Source organism: Stegastes partitus, unplaced genomic scaffold (assembly GCF_000690725.1).
Source record: "Stegastes partitus isolate 25-593 unplaced genomic scaffold, Stegastes_partitus-1.0.2 Scaffold848, whole genome shotgun sequence".
Lineage (NCBI taxonomy): Eukaryota > Metazoa > Chordata > Actinopteri > Pomacentridae > Stegastes > Stegastes partitus.
In genome coordinates, this window is record NW_007578579.1 from 56809 (window position 1) to 80651 (window position 23843).

A 23843-nucleotide genomic window follows, 5' to 3' on the forward strand; every position below is an offset into this window, starting at 1 on the left:
GGAACGTAAATCTATTTGCGCACATATTAATTGGTACACGACATAAAAAATTATGTGTAGGATATTCATTATAAATTTTTATTTCCCAAACTGTAAGAAGAAACATGAAGGAAATGATAATAAGGAGGGAACGCGAGGACTTTTCCGGGGAGAGACGACACCCAGCTATCAGCTTGGTCACATCTTGACATCCAATCTCACAACCAGACACAACAAATTAAAATGTATGAAGTCCCAGCATTCTGAACCCATGCACACTGGACAAAGGAAGAACGTCTCATTCTGATGTCCTCAGAAAAGTAGAGAAAGCTCGTTTGCTCAAGGAATAACTATAAGAGTGTACTGCACTTGACAAAGGCAGAGTGAAAGAAAGAAAACTGGGATGGTGGCAGGTTGCTCTCCCGTTAAAAGGAACTGATGTTGAGTATATTGTTGATATATTTCTGTTGATGGTTATTAATAAATGCAATGAATGTAGCCCTGCCTAATGTGGCACTCACATGTCACCAAAACTGACCCGCTTGGGGACAGATTCTCCAAGATCTCTGAGTTGTATACAGCACCAAGATGTTCCTTTGAATCTAGTGAGTTCAAGCACATCCTTCAACACTGGACCACTCTCAGTAGGCGGTCACCTCTGCTGGCCTGAAGCAGCCCACAAGTTTTTCCATTTCAGAGATGTTCCAACACAGTCATCTGTTAATGGCCACTCAGCCCTGGTTAAAGTTGCTCTGCTCTAAACACATGTACATTTCTCCCACATCCAACATATTGACGATGACAATATTCACTTACTATCTAATTTATTCTATAAGTAGACATGCAGTATTGTTATAAAATGATCAGCATTAGCTGCTTCATCTATGGGTGGTCATAATATTTTACCTAACTTATGAAAATTGATATATAGTCGTGACTCGATAATCCGACACTAAATGTAAAACCTTCTTTTATGTCGGATAGCAAGGCTGTCGGATTGTCAAGACGGAGGTCGAGATACAAGGAGGGCTTGGTGCTTAAAGGATATTTGTTGTTAACTATTGTTCATAGGTGTTACAATAACTAGTAGGGCTGGTCCAAATAGCACTCTGGTCTGGTCTCTGGATATTCAGGCCCAATTAATGATGAATATCCGAGTATTCGGCGTGGTCAGGGGGGCCGGAACGTGCAGACAGTACTTGGTTGCTGATGCTAGTTTAGGATAGCGGTCACAGTTCTGTTCCATTGTCGGTGGCGTCGCCGCTGCCGCCACCACCGCCACCGCCACCGCCACCGCCGCCACCATCACCATCGCCACCAACCGCCACCATCCGTATTTACTTCCGTAAACACTGAGCCAATCCCGGCGTGTGACGTCGTCGTGTCCTCTTCTGAGCATGCAGGACACTTTTAGGTCGTATGAAGTTCTCACAGCAGATCACAGACAACTTGCATTAAATTGGAAATGTGAATGAACTCACAAAAAAATCGGATTTCCCCCCAAAAAATCTGAATTAAGCATTAAGTCCTACAGTCTGAACGTAGCCAATCTGTCGGATTGTTCAGTCAGATAATATGCCGTTATCCTGATGTCATGATGGAGTCGGACTCCAAGGCTGTCGGTATGTTAAGGCTATTTTTCAGGGTTCTGTTCGTTTTTCCTAAAAACCTGTTGGATAGCAAGGTTTTTGGATTGTTAAGGGTCGAATTATCAAGTCACGACTGTATTGTTGGAAGAATTTTTGATTTTTATGTGAAGACTTAGTGGGTTGTGTAGCTCTGTTCTGGAGTCCTCAAAGCTTCAGTATCAATCAAGCTCAAGTATCTCTTTGCTCAACAATCCCCTAATACCGTACATACCGTATCCTTTTCACAGTCGAATAAAATATTTCTCTATCTTACCTGGATTGTTCAAAAATAATCAAGTAATCTAAAGACTTGCAATGTGCAACTGTAAAGCAAGAGATATCTAACAAATACCAACAGAGAAATGAAGGCAACAAGTAAGAGTCAATAGATTTAGATGACACTGTGAGAAAGATATAATTGAGGTGCACATGGTCATTCAGTCAAAAGCATGTATATTTGTCCAAAAGTACATATTTAGCACTACCTGCTCACTGACTCTACTATTCTGTTAAAAAAAATTCAGCTTCAGTGTACAGTAAATATATAAGTGTCAGTATGTATCTATGTAAATGTATGGTACAAAAATGGAAAGAGAAGCAGGTAAACAGGCGGCAGAGAAGGAGATGGACGAGGAAAGAAAAACAGAGAGAAAAAGGAATCTCTCTCTGGGGTAAAGCAGTTAGGCGAGCTGTGACTGCAGAGGACTCACCGGTATTCACTGTGAGACTCAGGAATCCGTAACCAGCGAGCTATCAGTCAGCAGACACATGCGCACACACACATACACATGCCAAGCAGTCGAATACCTATCACCAACAACTTACAATGTCCAGCCGACGCCAATGAAAGAGAGGATTGTTCGTGGTTAGGAAGTGATCAAGGAGGTTTCCCAGCATTCTTCAAGATGGACTCTGACTTCTTCACATTTCAACTTATCAATGAGACAGTGTGTCCTCTTTGTGCAACCAAAAGAGAATGAAAAGCAATCTCACAACTGCTGTCTTTATGCTCCAAAATGTGAAAATGAGTCCCACTCAAAAGTGAAAAATACCATATTCTGGCAAAAAAAGGTTACATGAAATTTGGTATTCTGAATGCTGCGTGGCAAACTTGGTTATGGGCGCTCAGTGTCTTCAGTACCAGGTCTAATCAAGAGAAGCTGCTCAACTCTTCCAATCTTAAACAATGCGACTGGTAACTGAAAAACAGTCATCTCGTTTATTGTGGGACAAAATAGCTGTGCCGAGCTTTAAATCTTTTCATCGTTATGGTTACAAAAAAGCTGAGAAAGAATTACAGGCATGGTGCTTTGCGAACTTAAATACAAATGCTAATTTATGATTCATTCCCTATTCACAGCCTAACATATTGCCATTATCCTCTCTGGTTAATGTGATTTCTGCGCCGCACCACAATGACAGACTGGTAATCTTTTTTTTTTTTTTTTTGAACACTACATGTTTAATAGTCTAATTTCACACATCCCTTTTCACAAGGCGGTTTGAATTATGTTCGAGTCTCCGCTGTGCACTTGAGTCATACATTTTCAAAAACTCGAGCAATGTAAAGTAAGCCAAGATTTTTCCCTTTCCCCCTTCACCCATTTACAATCTATCTCTATGATACACCGCTATATCATATGAGCATCCTAATTCCACTGACTAGCTCAGGAAGCGGTAGCAGTTTATTCAGCACTGGTCTCTGAGGCAGTAGGTGATTTGAGATTTCACTGCGGATGAGAAAGGGGTATTGCATGTGATAAGGAACCAAAGCTGGGGTGTAGTGAAGTGCGGTGGAGTGGAGAACTGGATAGTACTTTTCACAGGGTGCTCATCAGAGGAACCTTTCAAAGGGTCCCTGCAGCCTCACAAGGTCTTTTACAGCTCAGCTCTCAGAAAGGCATCAATATTCCCCCAGGGCTGTCTGGTTACTGTCGAAACCCCAGAGTTGACTTCAGGAGAGCTCACCTCAAAGGGGCAACAACTGGCTTTGAAGAGAGTTTCTATCCTCTTGACAGCACCGCAGAATAAACTGTACTCGTGTTGTAGATAAATGATATAGATCAACACTGTACACACCCAAATGATGTCTCCTATGTATGTTTAATATTATTTGTGTTAAGCTGGAAATGAAGTGAAAAAGAGTCATCTCGCGTGTTGAATCCCAAACTTCTGTTAGAAGAAGTGGTTTTGACTAAAGCAGACAATACCCTTGAACTTGCACATGCTGCTAATGACTGCTCTGTAACGCTGAGGCTTTATGAAACTGTGCAAATCTATGGAGAAATCCTGAAGTATTTCACCAAATTGCTTTTACCTAATGTCTGGAGCCTGTGAGATTTTTCTGGAGCAGGGGTTAATGATAACTTCAGAACATTTTTATGCTGCCTGCGGTGTTAATATCCCCTGCAGCTACAGCTAAAGCTGCCTTCTTATCCAAAATGATGATCTCATAGAACACGGAACATTTTACTAAATAGTTACGGCATCATCCAAAGTAGAAACAAAAACGGGCCGTACAGTGGCTTTAGCACTTCACCTCCACTAATAGACAGCAGTCAAGGTACTCACAGCTGCTGCCACAAAACAGAGATAAAGAGGAGATAAGAGACAAAGAGGCCAGTAGGTCATTGGCTTACACACACGCAAACAACAGGGCGAGGTCTGGCAGGCCAAAAGCTGTCGGATTGTTATAGGTTGGAGAGTAAAACAGGAGCAATGTAAGAGTGATTTTACCAGCTAAACAACATCAGCAAGGTGAGAGCCCTGCCTGAATGTCAGAAAAAAGGTTCTCAAAGCCTTTCTGCATAACACAAAGAGATCACTTTTAAATAGCAAACCATGCTCTCTGCTGGTGATGTGCAGACCTGCTATGCTAATCAATAAATTAATCCCCTCCTGAACCCACAAAAGACAAAAGCAAAAGGCAATTAACCCATTTTGATATACATAACAGCCTACCAGAGACCGTTACCCCTCTGACCACATTGCATATATAGTAATTAAATTGATACAGCCCATGATAGCAATAAATTACGATGAATTGCTGTTTTATGATCCTTTGCAGGCTCAGGCAGAAGCAAAGCACGGGTCTAACTACGGAAAGGTCATCCATCTACTGCATCAGTATCACCTCTGCGTCTACTGTCCTTAAACCTCTTAGTGCAACCTCATTGTGACGAACATCTTATCAGCTATGCCTGACTTACTCTGTAGTGCTGTTCACACCAAGCTGTTGCAAACTGCTGCATATTCAACAGCATCATAAAGTCTTAACACACAACCCACTAAGCAGTGTAACATTAGAGACAGATGCTTTCAATACCACAATGGCACAATAACCTCTTACAACCAGTGGAGGTCACTGTGGAGATACCCAGGAGACGTTAGAGAGGTGGAGCAGGAGCAGTTTTAAACTGTTCAAAAAGACATGAAAACATCATCTAATGTGTCGCTGACTATGTTTGATCCACTTAAGAAAGGGGCTCACGATTTTAGACACATGACCTTTGACCTGCATTGGGGGTGAAGCAAGAAGAGTGGGAGCATGACAGCTACATTCAAGCCCAGGGAGGGTCTTTAAGGGGCCTTGAAACAGACAGTAAAGTCTAGGTGCTGTTCAACACATGTCAGAGTGCTGTGTTTCATGGTTAAGCTCTGGGGTTAGCTGATCAAAGCTGTGGCGCTCAACGCCACTAGACTCTGCGGCTCAGGCATCCGTCACACTCCTAATTAACTCAATGTTTCTCTGTTGTCCCCTGTGAAGTTTTCATGAAAAGAACAACCACCGAGTTGGGGCCTTCCAAATGGCAATAGATTATCCGACGTGTCAGGAAATGAAGCCCAGCCACAAAATGCATTCTGAATCTGTGAAACCACTTCCCCTCAAAGACATCAGTGATGGCTGCATGGGAAGGAGATCAAACAGATGTGTAAAAGACTGCACAGAAGGAAGTGCTGTATTTAATAAATGTGGGTAGAATGATTTGAGGACATAACCAGAGTAGTTACCAGTTGAAATGTTAGGAATATTTCTAAACTTAGACTTAGGAGTCAAAAAACATTGTTCTTTTAGAGGTTTTTGAATAGTCGCCTACTTGCAACGTGCAGGATGTTTATTCCTGGAGGACGGCTCTGAAGAGCAGCTTGTAGGCAATATTCATGAAAATGCATTTGAGTTAAACTGTATTAACTTAGCTGTAGTTTCTTTCAGGTGAATTGCTTGTAGAAGTGCTTGCATAATAGTAGGGAATCACATGTCGACACACACTTCCAAAATACCTTTCCTTTGTTGGAAAATGAATGGTCTTCACAGCTTCATGCAGTATGCAACTACCTGCTAGTTCTGACTGAATGAGACCAACCACAAAATCCAGCACCCTCGTGAACTTTACCCCGTGTTTGTGATGAAATGCTATCAGTAATCACGGCATTCCTGCAAAGAAATCACACACAAATCAAACAAACTATAAGCACTGACAATTTTGTTTCTAAAGGAACATCTGCGTCGCGTCAATAAATCACAGAGTTATCTCAAGTCCATCCATTTTGAGGACAAGATGCTCGTTTCAGCATAGATCCATCTTAAATTGAGTATACGATGTCAGCTCTCTGGCTCAACAAGAAGAGAAAATGTTGATTTCCTCGCAGAGCTGAGACATTTCCTGCAGCATGTGTATATTAACTGGAAGTGTGAACTCTCCCCCTGCGGGTTTTTCACAGTTACCTGTGAGGACAGTGGAGGAGAGCCGACAGACCCTCCCCCAACCCTCGCTCACTGGTGGTCCTCCATGACATCCTAGCTTGTCAGTCCATTTTTTTCCCTTTTCCATGCCTTAGAGCACCCCAAGAGGGAATATGCTTTTAATGAGTGTTTCCCTTCCCCTGTCCCCAGGGTCCTTTTCACCTTCACAAACTCAGTCTCTTCCCTCTCTTCATCTCTCTCCCTCTCTCCCTCCCTTCATGTCTGTAAATGCACATTTCATCAGCGCTTTAATTGGTGGTTTTAAGAGAGTCTTCTTCATTGTATCACGGAGAACAAAGGAACTAAATAGATTTAACTTCAGTGGCAGCTGAGCAAACAAAACCCTCCTTGGCGATTATAAACTGTTAGTCTTCTGCTTTACGGTTTTCTTTTTACAAGTGAGCATATTTGCAACTGCGTATCCAGTTTCCACTGAACATTTGCTTGAGGCACTGCGTTACAATGTCAAGTCCAATGTGGGGTTTTTAAATTTTGCGGTGAAAACTGCAGAAAATGTGCACAAAAATCAGGTAAGACAGCGAAGACAGAACAGCATACACACTTCTATCCTAAATAATACAATGAAATGCAACAACATACATTTTAAGTTGAACAACAAAATGACAATTTCTTAGCAGAGATGTGATCTTCAACAGCACAGGTTGTGTATAAGAAGCAAACGACATCATCTACTTCCCATTAACTCATCTTTACACGAAACAGATCAAAGCTGTAACCAATCTAAACAATGGCTTGATAGCCCACAGATGAGTGCCACATGTGAGAGGGGCTACATTGACCACTTAAAGGATTTCTCTCCTCTTTGCCAAGTCTGCAGAATACAAAGATTCAGGTTGAAACAAGTTCAGCTACAAAGGTATTCTTTGCTTTGAAGCACTCCACAGCTGCTGACAAACATGTTCTCAACATGGAGGATAGAAGTCTGCGAGGACTTAGATCCAGTGTAAACACACGCCTATTACCAGCCAGTAAAGTGTAAACACACAGTTGCAGAGATCCCTGCTTCGACACAAAGTGATCAAATACATGGGTGACATGACAAAAACAATTCTCGGGAAGCAGACCGAGCTCGCAGTCGAACTGCTGGGATCCACAATGGTCCAGCTGTCGTTATTTTATAACTGTTCCATACAGTGTGACGTTTATTTTTCCAGAAGTGACAATTACTCAGAATTGTTTGACATGTTTCAGAGAGCAATAAGTTAAAAGCTGCACAGGCAGAGTTTTAAGGCTGAGAGCACCTGTCATTCCTGGAGGGCTGTCAGATGTTCAGCAATTACACAAAGGCACCTGAAGGTAGACAAGAGCGATCGCTTTTATAGCAGGCCTATTGAGGCAAATGAAGCTTTCATTATGTGACTGAATTACTTTTCAACGAATAAAAAGAATAAGAATAACCCAAACGCATGCAGCACATTTAGCTTGTCTTGGTTAAGAGCTAGGGTTAAGAGCGTGTAGGATGTCTTACAACATTATATAAGGTTAGTAAGACACTTTCAATGCAAACTGATTTTCTTCCTACTTTTCTAACAGTGACAGAGTAGTTACAAGATCATCACTACCAAAAAATGTGGAATTGAATTTGAAATGTGGGGACAACTTATGATTATTTAAAACAAATTTTCAGACCATAAAACAATTCAATAGATGAGTATCAAATAGCAAATGAGGCCTGAAAGAGAATGCGGAAGAACAAGGTGAAGCAAATTATTAAAGGTTACCTGGTGATCTCTTGTTAGGGCGTAGGGGCATCATATAGGACTGCCGCGGCAGCAGAGGTGAGGAGGGGAGCGACATGGACACTCCCTTAGCAAGGCTTAACCTGAAAACATCATCTTGGGCATTCGGGAGGCCACTGCCAGGCCCCTGGGGCTGAAGGTTTCCCTCCGGCGAGAATCTTCTTTGGGCACTATGGCTGTGAAGCTCACCTGTTGAGAAGAACCACAAACTTGTTAGCGCTTTGACAAATAGCTCTGACATAGTGCTATAATGAATAAGAAACGAAATAACTAGGCAGAGACCTAACTTAGAAGAAAACACACACCTAATGCAGGCTTATATTATATTAATTCTAATGTGTGTTACATTATTGTACTGCACACTTGCTAGCACTATGTGTGAGTACAGAATGCTGATAATAAAAAACAGAAATACACCTTTTACCTGTGGTTTGGAGTTGAGAAATAAACATTTGGATTATTACCTTGCTTTGTTAACCAGTTTATTTCACACTGGACATATAGTGCAAAAGGTGTTGCTCGCTTAACGATGCAATTTTCAGTTCAACAAATGAGTTTTCACAGATTTCCCACATCGTCATACAGCTTTTTACACCCATATAGTTTCAAAGTGTTGAGTTAACTGTTATGCAACCTTGTTACACAGGCGGCTCCCACAGGCTTGCAGAGAAATCAGCTTATCAAGCAGGGCTAAAAATGGATTTCAGTAAACATTGGAGTGGTCCCCGGCTGACATTTTCTGGAGTGATATGAACAAAACTAAAATATTAACCACGCATCTACGTTTTCAAAGATTCAAATCTTGTAGGCGCGTCAGTTAAGACAACTCTGATTACAATGCTAAACTCACATACTCCACTCCAAGAACTGTTTGCAATTGAGAGGTTTATTTAAGTTGTCAGTTTGGGTTGGAAAATAAATCAAATAATAATGTGCCTTCCAGATCAGTTCCCTCTCAGTCACAGTGGTCCATTACAAAGCCGGCATTACCAATTCAGCTGTCAATCTCTCGCTCCATTTTACCCTGACTCGTAAACAAAACCATGAGATACTTTAACTTCTGCATTTGGGGCTGCAACTCGTAACTAAGAGGGAGAAACACATTGTTTTCCAGCAGACGAGCACAGGCTCAGACTCGGAGGCGCTGATTCTCATCTCACCCAGTTCACACTTAGCTGCAAACCAATAGAACTACATCATCAGCAAAGAGTAGAGAAAAAAAACACAGAGGTCTCAACCCAGACCCATGTATCTATTAAGATTACAACTCAGACAGTGTTTGGCTTTCGAATGAAAGTACAGACACAGCTTTTACTCTGGTTGTATCACAACGAGACGGGCTGGTATCAACAGCACCTGCCCCTTAATTCTTGCTGTACCCAAGGCAAGACTCAAGAAGAGTCATTAACTTTATCGAAGTGTGCAAAAAACGTGTGAACACTTCCAGGACATTCCTTGTAACCTTGCAGGGCTGAAGCACTGCTCCACTGTTCCACAACCAGATCAGATTCTGCACCATTCCTCCTGGATCTGGAGGCAGCCTCCTTGCCAGCACCCTAGCATACGCTTTCCTTAGAAGGTTCAGTCATCCAACACCCCAATAATTAAAGAATAACATCTATAATCACTCTCCCCAAACTTCCATACAATACTGACAAGACATCTATGTCAAGACATCCCACAAATCGCCAGTCTATCGCAGGTCCACACATAGAAACAGACAACCAAGCACGCTCACATTCACACCTATGGACAATTTAGAAGCACCAAATAACCTCAGCATGTCCTTGGACTGTGGGAGAAAGCCAGAGCACCCGGTGAGAACCCACACATGCACCGAGAGAACATGCAAACTCCACACAGGAAGATCCCAGACCCAGGCCAGGAACCAGGGATCTTCTAGCTGTGAGGTGCTAAACATTGAGCTACCATGCAGCCCAAATGTGGTGAGTAATTTACTGAATGAATTTGGGGACATTAAGCAAAAAAAAATACTGTTTGTGTTTATTAAATAAATCGCATACTACAGAATGCCTGCCAGAAAAACACATTAAACATAAATAAATAAGGACAACCAGCAAAGGTGAAAAAACACAGAACAGACCTGGATCTGGGAAAAACAGGACCATATAATATGTATTTAAACCAGGGGTCATGGACCTGTGAGCATTTCTCATGCCTCTGGGACACATGAGAAGGACATCCAAGTTAGTGGAGCAAATAAGGCTGTGTCATTGACCACAGAGTTGAGATAATGTGTAATTCACTAACTACACAGGCTGGCGGAACCTTGCTGGTGTTTCATGGACAAACAAAATGTGATTTTGAGAGGTGTCTTTCCCTCTCTCTCTCCCCCCCGCAGGGCATCCAAAACTTGGAAAACAAGCACATCCATTAACTGGGCTCATGAATATTTAATATGTTTATTTTAAGATTACCAGATAAGAAAACAATCACTTACATCCCTCACTCTGCTGAGGAGTCAGTCAGCCAGTGACAGTCGCTGTCAGTCGCCACCAAAACTAACAGCCTGGTGTGTGAGCTGAGCATCTTTTCACCTAAGGCTGTATAAAGTTTGTAAAACTGGAAGCAAAAGCTAGTCGTGCTGTAGTTAGGATGCTGACAGAAGTAATCCATCACAGTGAGCAAAAAGGGGACACCGAGGTCAAAGACAAGGACAATATGTCAGTGAGAATTTGTGGTCACATCATAAGAATGGAGAGATTCACCGCTTTGTCTGTGAATTACATATTTTGTCTTTGACGCTTGTTTTAAAACTACAGTAAAAAAATACGAGATGCTGTAAATATTTGTACATTTATATATTCTACAGTCAAACATATTTTAATGACTGAGAGCCTGGTTCACAACAGTTTGAAGTAGTTTCATAAAATAAAACCTCACTAGCTTATGGCTTGCAGGAAAAAAAAAAAAGATTTACACGTACCAGAGAACAACTGCCTAATAAACCATCATCAGTCCTGACAACAGCGTTTCCTGATGAATCTCTGACACTAATCACTAAAACACAAGCCTTACAGCAGGTTTACAACTGTATGATATTCACATCTTGATGAAAGTAGAAGTCTGTACCCTTTTTTGTTTCCTATGTTTGAAAAAATAAAAATAAAAAAAATACCCAAAAAAACCCCACACTGTAATATAATCGTAAAGAATTTGAAACAGAAAAAAAACGGCTAAGCTAGTTGTGGTGGTGTGCAATGCAATCCAGTTGTCCAGGAACTGCTGCCATGCAATATAAACCAGTTTACGATGTCACTGTTCTCTCCACTGCTATCAAATTTACATCTAGGACTGGAGTTTTTCTACATTTTTCCGTCGCACCTATCAAATTACAGTTATTTGTGACACTCACAAAAGCACTTCTCTACAGTCTGTACATGTGACTTAGCTCAGGGGTTACAAATGACTTTACCTGGGCACTAGCTTAGCCTCTAGATGGAAAAAACATGGTTTTGCTTTACTAAAAACTAATTCTGCATGGAAAGACCACTCGAGCCATGAAACAGATTGACAGCAAAGTAATCTATTCTGCAGAATCAAAGTTGCCCACTCATCATGGCCACAAATTAAAATGTATGAATTATCAACCTCAAGATAACATATAATACCTAACTAGTAATGCAGACCATACGTCAGTAGACCCAGCTAAATCATAACTGCAGATGTGGTGAACCACAGCAATGACAATTAGCTTCGGTTCTGTTTTGAGGACTTCAGCAAATTAGCACAGACTCCTGTCTGCAGCCCGAGGTTTGTAGAAGGACTCAAATGCAAGAGGCAAGTTACTATTAGCACCCTGCTTCTCTCTTTGGGGAAATGAGTGTTGTTGGACTGCTGGGCTAATCAGAAACAGAGACCCCTTTTCTCCACGCCTCTGCCTCACCAGAGGGGACACAAAGCTGTCCTGTGTTTTAAAGGGCTCCTAAACAAAGAAGAATGCCAGACACAGGAAGCAGAAGGTTGCAATGACACCTCTGCATGCCTGCAGACGTGGAGAAAACCTGTGAATGATCCAAAGATCACTCAGCAAAGACCAGGACCGGCTGTCACCTCGTCCTGAGTGGGACGTGTGTGTGTGTGTGTGTGTGTGTGTGTGTGTGTGTCATTGTGGGTTATATGTGCTAATAGGAATGATATAATGCAAGGACTCTAAGTCAGTTTCTTTCAGTGGGGAGCAATAAGTAGACCATATGACACAGATTAATCCCAGCATTTCAATTGCTGATCCTACATCATTATTTTTTCTGCTATGTGTTGAGGGTGGGGGAGTTACTGGTGAATGAATTACCCTGTTGGGCCGGGGGTTAAGGCACTGAACATGAGCTCCTCATCACTAGTTTGTATCATTGCAGATTTTTATAGTGTGTCCTTTCTTATCTGTGCTTCTCACTGTTTCCTTTTATCTCTCAATTATGACTCTTGAGTCAAGCATAAAATGCCTTTAAAATGTCTTTTAACGATTCATTAACAGCATCCTCATTACCATAAACAGTATGAGCACAAAATAATTATGATAAAACCCCTGTGTGGGGAATCTGAAGAATTTAACTACAGATCAAAAATTGGGAAGAAAAAAAAAAAACAAAACGTGTAACTATGGTAACCTTCTGACTTTTAAAACTATTTCTCATCAGTTCCTGTGACAGCACTTTGGTTTTTACCTGGCAAATACAGCAACAAATACAGTTAGGATTTCATAATAAACAAGGTATTATCTTTGATTTTGTGTTGGGTGATTAAAACCTGGTGCAGTGCAACACACACAGTCCTTTGCAGGTGAACTTTAACAGAGGCCACACTGGCTATACAGTCAAAGCTGCCAGCTAACTGTTCACTTGCTGAAGTCACAGCAGGTCGTGGCCGATACAGGTTTCAGCCATGTTGCATGTAAAAGAGATTATGACAACGTTGTAATTTTGGTAGTTGGTTCTGAAAACAAGAGGCACCACATAAAAGCTTGTCATCCAAGTGCTGGTGAACAGGCAGCCGTGTGTCATGGTGACTGCGCTGCCATCTGACCGATACTATATTACGCAGAGGGACACAAGGACAGAAACTCGCCAGTGCTATTTCAGTTACTTTCCAAAACCCTGGTTGGGGCAAGGCCTGCAATTTCAGCCCCTGCTGTGGTCGAGGAAATCAGCCCTTTCTAATTATACAGTGCTGCCCCTGGATGATGTAAAAATGATTACAGTCCCATGCATGCTCTTTCCTCCTCATCAAAGTGAAGGTCCAGTGCCCACGAGGACATGCCCAACCCATAAAAAGAGTTCAATATTATTTCAAGACATTGATTTAGAAAAATATATATTAAAGCACAAATCAATTATTTGACCAGGTCAGTGTGAGTTAATCTGAAATGCTTATTTCAACCGATGCTCCGTCTCCTACATTTGCACCATAAAGACAAACAAAACTATGCTTCTTATTAAAACTTCAGAACAGGGAAAACCTTAACTAAATCCATGCAGATCAGAGTATCATTATTGTTTGATAATAACTTCATGCTTCCATGTCTGTTTTGCAATCTGACTACAATATGTAGGGGATTACAGCCATCTATAAAAATCAACAGCAACAAATTAAAGTCAGTTTCTTCTCTAATGCATGGCGTCAAGTGTCTTGTTTTTTCCCCCAACTAGCCTGCAAGGCACTGGTCACACAGCAAAACTGCTCGAGATGTCTTTTATGGGAATAAATCTGGATAGTGTTTTTCTCCTCTCACGTAAATCTGCACAATAGACTGTGAGCTGTCACTCCTTGTGAGGGAATGCAATGGCCCGCTGACAGATACAGGCACTCTCCATTCTCCAACAAAGGTATACTGCGTGGCTTTACAACAAATAGGCAGCATACAAAGTTTAAAAAAACAAAAAAAAACTCTAATACTGCAGCTCTGTTATAAACCATCTGTTTGTCACCACTTTGGTTTTAAAAGCACTATAAATGGTGTCCATAACATTAAGCATTACCACGAGTCAAATGGCATCAAATTACACTGATCAGATACAACAATAAAACCACATGCCAAACATTGTGCAGGACCCCCTTGTGCCTCCAAAACAGCTCCAGCCCATCAAGGTAGAGACTCCACAATGCCTCTGAAGCTGTCCTGTAGTATCAGCCACCACGACAGTAACAGCAGGACCTTGAAGTGCTGGAAGCCGAGGTGGGGAATCCCAAGGTCGGACTTGTTTTTCCAGCACATCCTACAGATGTGCGCTCTGGCTGAGATCTGGGTAATTTGGAGGTCAAGTTAACACTTTGAACTTTTTGTCATGTACCTCAAACTGTTCCTGAACAATTTCTGAAGTGTTGCAAGAAGCACTATCCTGTTTAAAGAGCCCATTGCCATCAGGGAATACGGCTGCCATGCTGCATGGTCTGTAACAATGTTAAGGCAGATATTAGGTTTCAAAGCAACATCCATGCAAAAAAAAAAAAAGACCCAAGCTGTCCCAGCAGAACATTGCCCAGAGCATCACTCTGCATCCACCAGTTTGCCTTCTTCCTAAGAGGCCTCCTGCTGCTATTTCTTCCACAGCTAAACGACACACACACACATGCTGCACACGTTGTAAAAGAAAACGTGCTCCGTGGTCCAGTTCTGACACTCACATACCTATTGTATATATATATATGTTTTTGGCAGTGTCCAACAGCCAGTAAGGGCACTCTGGTGACTCCTGCAAGCTGGAATACACTGTGTTGGATGTTTTTCTACCACAGCCTGTATAAAGGTGTCTGCAACAAATTGAATAAATTTGTTTGAACATGTTTTTACTGAGCAAACTGCATGTGGATACCCAACCACATAAACAACAGATAACTTATAAACTACATCACAACTGTAGGAAATTAAAGTTTCATTTCTCCTCCTCATTTTAAAATATTTTTCTTCTAACATCAAAAGAGACATCTCTTGACATTTTCCTCACCTTTCTCTCCCTCCTCAGCCATTGTGTTAGCTAACCTCACCTCACAGCCATCCAATTATTCTAAAGGGTATCTGACTCCTAGCTTTATCTGATTGGCCCCACTGTGTGAATGCATGGCCCCTGTATGCAGAGCTCCGTCTGATGGGTCAATGTTCGCATGCTGAGTGTGAATGCATGACACATGTAAATCATAAACCCTGCTGAAGCTGGCATTGGCAAGACTAGTCTCCAAAATCATGATACAGGCCACAGACGGAATAACTGATTTAGCAGAAAAGAACAGTGTTATATCTGCTAGCTTGCCCTCTGCCTGCAGTATTCGCTCCAAACCACCTTGACTGATACAAAGAATACTGTTTACAGTGTAAATGATATTGGCAGAAGCCAATACTGTCTGTTTAGACAATATGAATCTTGATGCCATTCTGTTTTCTCTCCATACACATATACTGTACACATACACAAACAAATATTAGCTTCTCACTAGTTAATTTTTATGGCCTACAGAGAAAATGAAGAAAGGCTATAATTAATGCAGATTCTTTCAGTCAACACACAAAGCACGATGACCGTAGGACAATCCAGCAAAGAGGGGAATTCTTTCGCTAGACTGCGTGCCAATGTGGATTCCCTGTGTACTTCCGAGACCAGGGTGACAGTCTCACAAAAGCTGTCATGGTTAACACACAGCAACCCACAGAGAGGAGAAAGGGCCAGACAACAAAGAATACAGAGTGGGGGAGGGTCTTCGGTATAAGTCATCTATAATGATGAAGGACAAATTAGATCTAATATGCTAATAGGATGCAAATCTTCCTGGTTCGAAATGTACTAAATAATTTGAAACAAAAAATACTTGCTAAAGCAAAGCCGTGCAACCAGTCTGTGAATAAAAACTACGAAGGCATCCGTGCTTTTCTCATGAGGCCATTCTAATTTCAGACTACTTTACTCTGCCAGTGGTAGCCATAGAAACAGTCAAAATACTGTATATTAGCCTGACTAAAGACTGTAAAACACAGAACGATGTAAGTGATAAATAATAAACCAAACGACTGTGTTAGCACATTTTGTTTTCACTTGTATAACTTCTAGGCCGTTTAATTTCTATTGTAGAATCAAGCGCATATGAAATAAAGGTCAGCCAATGTGACACCTCTTCTTTGCAGCAATTTCTTTTCCTTTTCTTTTCATTTATTGTACATTACATATATGAATACATACTTCACATGTATTTATCTCAAACTGTTTAGAAAGCAACATTCTTTTAGATCTTCGCCTGTTTCTTTTCCCTTTTTTTATTGGTACTACCTGCTGTCGTCTCTTTTCTCTTTCTTAATCTACTTTTATCTTCAGCTTTTATCTCCATTCCTTTCTGTGATGTCGTCTTTTTAATCAGTTCTACTAGTACACCTTTCAATAGTGACCCAGTCTATTCTTTTACATTTTTATTGTGTGTATTTTTATATTTTGAGTGTTTGTCTGTACTTTTTATACATGTTGTTTTTTTCTTTATTATTTAAAAGCACAAATTCTGTTCTTAAAAAGTGCTATACAAATAAAGTTTATTATTATTACTATTCTTATTTCATTCCATGTGAAATTTCATCAGCTTGGTAAATCTTGTTAGCCAAATAATTACTATGAGAAACAGTCTTTTTATGTCTACAAATGCACTTTCTCCGACCCCAAAGGTTTTGGCAGTGTCCTTGGGTCACCTACAGCATGGGTGTTACTAGGGTTTGCCACATTAGCACAGCTCATGTAGTGTAGCTACAGCTGCAGTAGGACTGAAGGGACATGTCAGAGTCAGAGGATCCTCCCATGACATTGAGATCCACTGTGTAGGAGCAATACGGGTTCCAGGTAAGATACAGCAAAAAAAATGGATTAAGAGTAGTGGAAAAAACCTGCACGGTGACATTGGTACGCTGGAATCGGGTATGTATGAGGAGACACTGAAAATAAAAACAAGATTTTCTCACTACAGCGTTTAAGTAGCCTTATCCTGCTGATTTGAACTGTGTCAAAGCAATAACTGATTCTATCTGGATGTTTGTCACTGCAGATATGTGGCCATATTCAGCTGTAGAAAATGACAGATTTAAGCGTATGGTCAAAGCTCTAGAGTTGTGCAGCAATGTGCCGTCAGGTATGCATTCTCGTCTGTCTGTTGATCCTACCAATAAGTCCAAGCAAGTTCTGCTCAACACCAATGGATGAACTACAAAGAGCTACTAAACAGTGACTGTTCATCACACAATTCCCAGTCAGAGCCTTACACTGCATTACTGACAATTGTATCTTTTTTCACTGATAATATGCCATCATTTGAAGACCTTAAATCTAACATGAAGAATAGTGTTTAATGTTCACATTTTTTCAAAAACAAATGTAAAAAAAAATTCTGTGTTGTCTGTTTGCTTTCCTGGAAGAGTACTGAATCATGACCACAAAACCCAGGTACATACCAAACTGTGAATTTTACTATTGAGAAACTGCCAACATCCCTCCTGTTTTCAACTAACAAACTAAAATTTCCCCTTAATAATCAAATTCCACCAACTTTCCAGTTAGCTAGAGATATTGTATTTCAGGTTCCAAAGAATTACTCATCTGTGCTGGTGGTCCCTGGGGAGAGAAAACAATTCTGACAGTGTCTTTAGTTTTAGCTTGTCAGAAACAGGATTAACATCTCTGCAGCTCTGAAACCCTCCACTCAAATTTTTGCGCGCTTGATAATGAGAACAAATTAGCCGTTTTGCGCAACGCAAAGATGCTGTGGGCAAAGTAAGACACTCTAACATTTTGAAACTAGAAAGACTGTCTATCTGTGTCTTTCCCTCTGATGCACATCTCTGCAGTAACTCTGGATCTCTGGAATGCCTTTCCCACCGGCCCCAGGGGAAGAGTGAGTGACAGGGAGGAGTGTGAGTGTGTCTTGGGGAGAAGGAGCAGAAGAGGAGGGGGAGGTAAAGGGTAGCAACCGGGCAGGCACCATGACATTTCCCATTCCTCTTCATAAATCGCCAATTTAAGTGGGTATGAGGGGAAAAAAATATGAGCCAGTCAGTATCTTTACCGTGTTTTATTTCAGGGTTTGTGACAGGGAAGCAATACAAAGGCCAGTAAAGGGACTGACAGTGGAGAAATACTGTATGCCACATAATAGCAGAAAATGTCAGGTGGAGCAGATTTTAATTATACCAAACTCACTGAGTAAGAGCATATTTCTAGAAATACCAACGAACTGCTCGACCTACCTGAGCACAGTTCTGACAGAAAGACCAGGCGGATGTGCTACAGTCATGAAAACCCACAATCCTAGCCTGTGGTTGAACACATTTTTTAGAAACTGCAGCATTTTGAGATCCTGCAAAGTCGTGATGTGTGTGTTCATGTCATCAATCAGACTCACGGTTGCTGCTGAGTCGTGTTCTCGAGTTAAACTAAATGCAGAAAAAGTGGATTTCTACGTCTGAAATTAAACAAGTAAGAGAGATATAGCTGGGTTCAATTATTCAAAAAGTTTATTCACATGATTAGGAAATCCCATGTTTTGCGATCCAGGATCAGATAATCTATCGTACTGTTGTGTAGGGCTGGATCCGAATAGCCAACTATTCGTGTACTGTGCTGGAATCGGGGTATCAATTTTGATCTTTGAATATCGCCCCCCGCCGCCACCACTGCCACGAATGGCAGATACAGTACAGTGCCCGCTGATGGCGGAAACACCCACTCACTGCTGCCCCATCGGACCGAATGCTCAGCACCGCCCCCGAATACCCACCCGCCACCACCACGCGGCACCCCCAAATATTCGGAATATTCGTCATTAACTGGGGCCAAATATCCCGAGAACAGAAATTGCTGTTCAGACCAGCCCTAGTATTGTGCCAGTTTTTAAAGTAACATCAGATTGGGTCAACCTGATCAAAACACAAACTTGTTTAAATTACCAAATCTGGTTTACCAGTGCTCTACACGAGACTACATATAACAATGTCGGCTACGAGCTATGTCAAGATCAGCAGGTAGAATAGCCAGCATAGGGGGGTTTCTATTTTAAGAGAGAAAAAAACCAAAGCAATAATACAAAAATCCCCCTCCATTATCAACTTCCTTTAAAGAATGGACCCCACAACAAAGAAATACCAGCACAGGAATATACCTTCTTCCCCAACACATTGAACACTGTTTAAATCATAAAATGGCTGATGGCATTGGTTCAATAAAGAATGTTTAGAGATGCTTGATATTACAATGGGAAATTATTGTGCTGTCAAGCAGAACAGCTCCATTTCCTTGTTTGAAATGTAGACTACAGAGAAAGTCCACCAATATATTTGCAGCTGCAAGCCATATCACCAAACAAATCTTTAATCAGATGCTTTCAGGTTGACATTTTGTAGTTAAAAGAAAACGACACACATGACCCGAATGCAAATGCTCCACCATCCTAAATCTAAATGAACCAAATGGCGATGCTTAATTGCCAAGGATTTGGATTTGTTTCAGCTTTGGAACAAATTAGGGCAAATCCACTGTTGACAGTCCTGGCTGGAGAGTTATTGCTATTCATGCTATTATATTGTGTGTGACCATGAGTGTCTCTTCACTGGCCTCCTCAGTACCACACTCTAGACAGGTGGGGCAAACTGTTCACTCCAACACTGAAGAAAAAAACCTTCTCACCTCCTGTCAAATCTGGTACAACTCTATTCATAATCAGAGCCTTTTGAGAGAACACACACGCACTCAAAAGGCTTTGATGTTGTTTATGCTTTAATGTTGTTTAACTTATGTAGTAGTAACCTGGTAAGAGATTTTACCTTCTATGGGTATGACTAAGGCTTAGTAAAAAGCTAATGTAGTGGCCCATAACATAACAGCTGCACTCCATCTTTTGTAACTGTTAGAATGTTTCCTAATGTTGTTCGTACATAACTCTTTGGTAGTATCTCTCATCAACAGTTTAGGATGTTTTATGAACTCAACTACAAAGCCTTCATTTGCACTGTTGCTGAGCCAAACATGCATTAATGCTTCTACAGCGAAACATAAAAATTCTCACATGGGTTTTTACATGATATTAATTTAAACAACGTCCTCTGCGAGTCACGAAAACAGCTGTTAGAGTCTAAGCAAAGGACAGACGGATGACACATGTTGACATTCACGTTACAATCAAACACTTTAGTGCCAAGAAACCAGCTCTGAAGTCACTGCGCTTCAACATGGATGATTCACAATATAGCCTGGTAAGACAGAGATTTTTTAACTGTCCCTGTATCCACTGCTTTTCCTGATTTCCACAATTTCTGTCATTTATCTGTTAGAAATATGAATAAAACGGCTCTGAGACAAAGGGGGGATTTATTTCCAGTCAAAAGTGCAATGTGGTTTGGAGTCGTAGGTTGCCATGGAAATCTGGTTTAACAACAGATTTGGATTGCCATTAGCACAGATCATTAGGCAGAGCTTCTTCTGGGGCCAGGTGAGGTCATGAGAACACCACTAACCTCTGGACAACAGCCTGCTCAGTAACGTTAAATGGAAAAGGATGCGGGACAAAGGCCGTCCGCCCAATCCTTCCAAAGAGCCTAATCCCAAACGCAAACACAGACCAGGGGAAAACCTTGCTGCTTTGTGCCATCTTTGAAAATCTTTCGTGGTAAATCTGTGCGAATTTAGCGTCAATCAATCTCGCCTCATTTGACGTGCTACACAGGACGGTAGGAAATTCGCTTGAACCATTAGCTCGGTGATGATATGTTGATTTATCGTGAAGATTAATATTAAAATTCAAACTATATTATTCCTTCTGACACGAAGCAGGCCTCTTCCAGAACCCATACAGAACAGTCTTCACCATTACGTTTTTAAGACGTGAGTCGATTTCACCAATAGAGTTCACAAATGAAAACTGATCTCAAAGTGGCACATTTAAAATAAGATGGATGTAAATGTGAAGCGGGAGCACTCTATGCAAACCAGTCCTCTTTGCAATCAGCCCTATCCCCAGTTCCTTTGAGGCTGGGCACAAAGGAACCAAGGTCATTAGTTCAGCCTGTCTCAAACCCTCCTGAGCTAGGGATGGCAAGACATTCATCTGCAGGGACAATTACCAAAAAAAAGAGTCTCTGTGTTCAGAAATGCAGAACAGAGCAGTGCAGAGCAAAGTAGGATTGAGGCGAGAAAAAAGGGGCCCCAAGCCCAAGACTGAACAGAGGTCTCAACAGACACCCACACAGACTTTTCTGAGAGTCAGACACTGTGACAGCATGGGTTGGTGTCTGCACAGAGAAGGCAATGGATGAAAAAAAAAAGACATCCTTCAAAACTCTTGGAAAAATATCAAAGTAAAGCAAAGTCAGGCAAAGAACAGCGAGCACGGTGTATGTCCTATGGGTGACAGGATGGTCCTCCAGATAAAAAAAGGACACTTCAAGTGCTCATTTAGATCACAGACAAAAGTTGTTAAAGGTATGAAGGCAAAACGGAAAATCAGACAGAAGGAATGTGTCTGCCCAGGAAGGTCACGCTGTAATTAGAAAAACCTGCGGCCCACTGACCTCTCCAGCCAATGAACTGCCATGACAGCCACTATCACCCCTTCAAAGACCGACTAACAACACCCTGGCACGTTAACTGATAAACTGTTTTTCCTACTCTTTGAAGTAGCAAAAGAAACTGCTTGCCGACGAATGGGTGAGGGGTGAGCGGTAGGGGAGTGGGATGAGGGGGGGTCTTTGCATGTATTGTTGCGTGTGCTGCAGATGACATAACTGCTTGCTTCCACCAGGTCCTCGTGCATTTGTCTGACTTCTCGTTCACTGCTGTGCGCACACCTCCAAGGTCACAGGCACCGTCGACGTCGAGTACATGGGAACCAAATTAGGGGAGTGGAGAGTGGTTACAGGCTGCTACAGCAGACAGTGGGCCACTGGGAACCTGGAAGCATTTCTACAAATTCCTGCCAGAAGCCAATGGGAAACAAGAGCAGTGCCAAATTTAACCATTAAGTAGAATTTATGGAGAGTCCAAATAATATGTCAGACAGTCAGCTTGCGTCATGAACCCCCTCCTTACATACCTTTACGATGTCTGGTGTCTGTGTCCACCATTCTCTTTAACTTTACCGACGATTAAACGTTCACAATTGCTTTACACCGTGATTTGACGGATGTGCGGAGGTGAGAACAAGGCATTAAAATTCTCTTTCTTTCATTTTTCATTAGTTACGTAACTATAGTACTTTTTATGTTCACAACTCAATTTCTCCCTGGAGAGACTGTCTGAAAAGGTGAGCCAATATCCGTGTTTTTAAGGTGAACTGTGCCCCTCACCCTTCGCTACGATGGTAAGGCTTTTCACTCACACCTACTAGAATCACCATTCAATACAAGTATAAACACATTTTGATTTCCAAGGTGGTTGGAAAGAGAATTGAAAGACCTTCCCCTGAGAGGCCATAATCCAGCCTTTGGCTGGTGCACTTATCTGGTTGAATATCACAAAAAAAAAAGTTCTATTCTAAATAATTACTGTCAAAATACTACATTTATCAGTACTGTAATGAGTCCTAACAGCTTCAGGGACAGTGGAGGGCCTTATTCACAAGTGACCTTTTTGCCATTGTGTATTTGTGTGATACAAGATCTGTGCAGTTCAGATAAATGGTGAGTACAAATGCATATATAACTGCCAGATATAAACTACAGTTGTGACTCGATAATCCAACACTAAATGTAAACCGACTTTTGTGTCAGAGGCTGTCAGATTGTCAAGACGGAGGTGGAGATACAAGGAGGGCTTGATGCTTGAAGGCTCATTTGTTGTTAATTATTGTTCATAGGTGTTATAAGAAGTAGTAGCTCTGATCTGAATAGCACTATCTGGTCTCTGGATATTCAGGCCCAATTAATGATGAATATCTGAATATTCAACATGGTCAGGGGGCACTTCCACCCCGGGGGAGCACTCCGACTGGGTGGAAGGGGCAAAAACACACAGTCAGTACTTAGCTGCTGATGCCAGTTTAGTTAGTATCACACTTCTGTTTCTACCATCAGTGTCGGTGGCAGCGCCACTCCCCCGCCGCCACCATCCATGTTTACTTCCGTAAACACTGAGCACGCTCGCTTCGTGTGACGTCGTCGTGTCCTCTTCTGCGCATGCGGGACACTTTTGGGTCGTATGATGTTCACACAGCAGATCACATACAAGTCGCATTTAATTGGAAATGTGAACGAACTCGCAAAAACTTGGATTTCACAAAAAAATCTGAATTGAGCATTAAGTCCTGCAGTCGGAATGTAGCCAATCTGTGGGATTGTTCAGTCAGATAATACTATATATTTGTGACATAAAATGTCATGTCGGAGTCAGAATCCAAGGTTGTCAGTATGTTAAGGCTACTTTTAATGGGTTCCATTCGTTTTTCCTAAAAGCCTGTCAGATAGTAAGGTTTTCAGATTACTAAGGGTCGGATTATCGAGTCACGACTGTACTGTGAATCTTCTCCCAAATCTTTGTGATCAATAATGGTTTCCATGGTTCAAAATACAACTGAGCCAATCAGAGTTTTGTAAGAATTAGGATTCTGAGATCCCCTTTAAGCCAGAAAAATACACAGAAAAACAGTGAAAGTGAAATAGCAATAAAAGTGCAGGCAAAACAGATGAGACTGACATAGCTGTTGAGACCGCTGTAAGTCTACTCAGTAAAATTACTCTGAAATTTACATATTTCTTTGACGAACATG

General features: G+C 41.5%; 1 protein-coding gene across 2 annotated transcripts in view; it reads right to left on the bottom strand.

Moving 5' to 3' along the window:
• LOC103365508 (protein TANC1) overlaps positions 1-23843 on the bottom strand; it is a 93059-nt gene that overhangs the window by 51911 nt on the left and 17305 nt on the right. For both annotated transcript variants that reach the window (XM_008292960.1, XM_008292961.1), the window contains one exon: positions 8094-8300. In XM_008292960.1, the coding sequence (XP_008291182.1) occupies positions 8094-8300 (207 nt within the window). The remainder of the gene's footprint in view (positions 1-8093; positions 8301-23843) is intronic.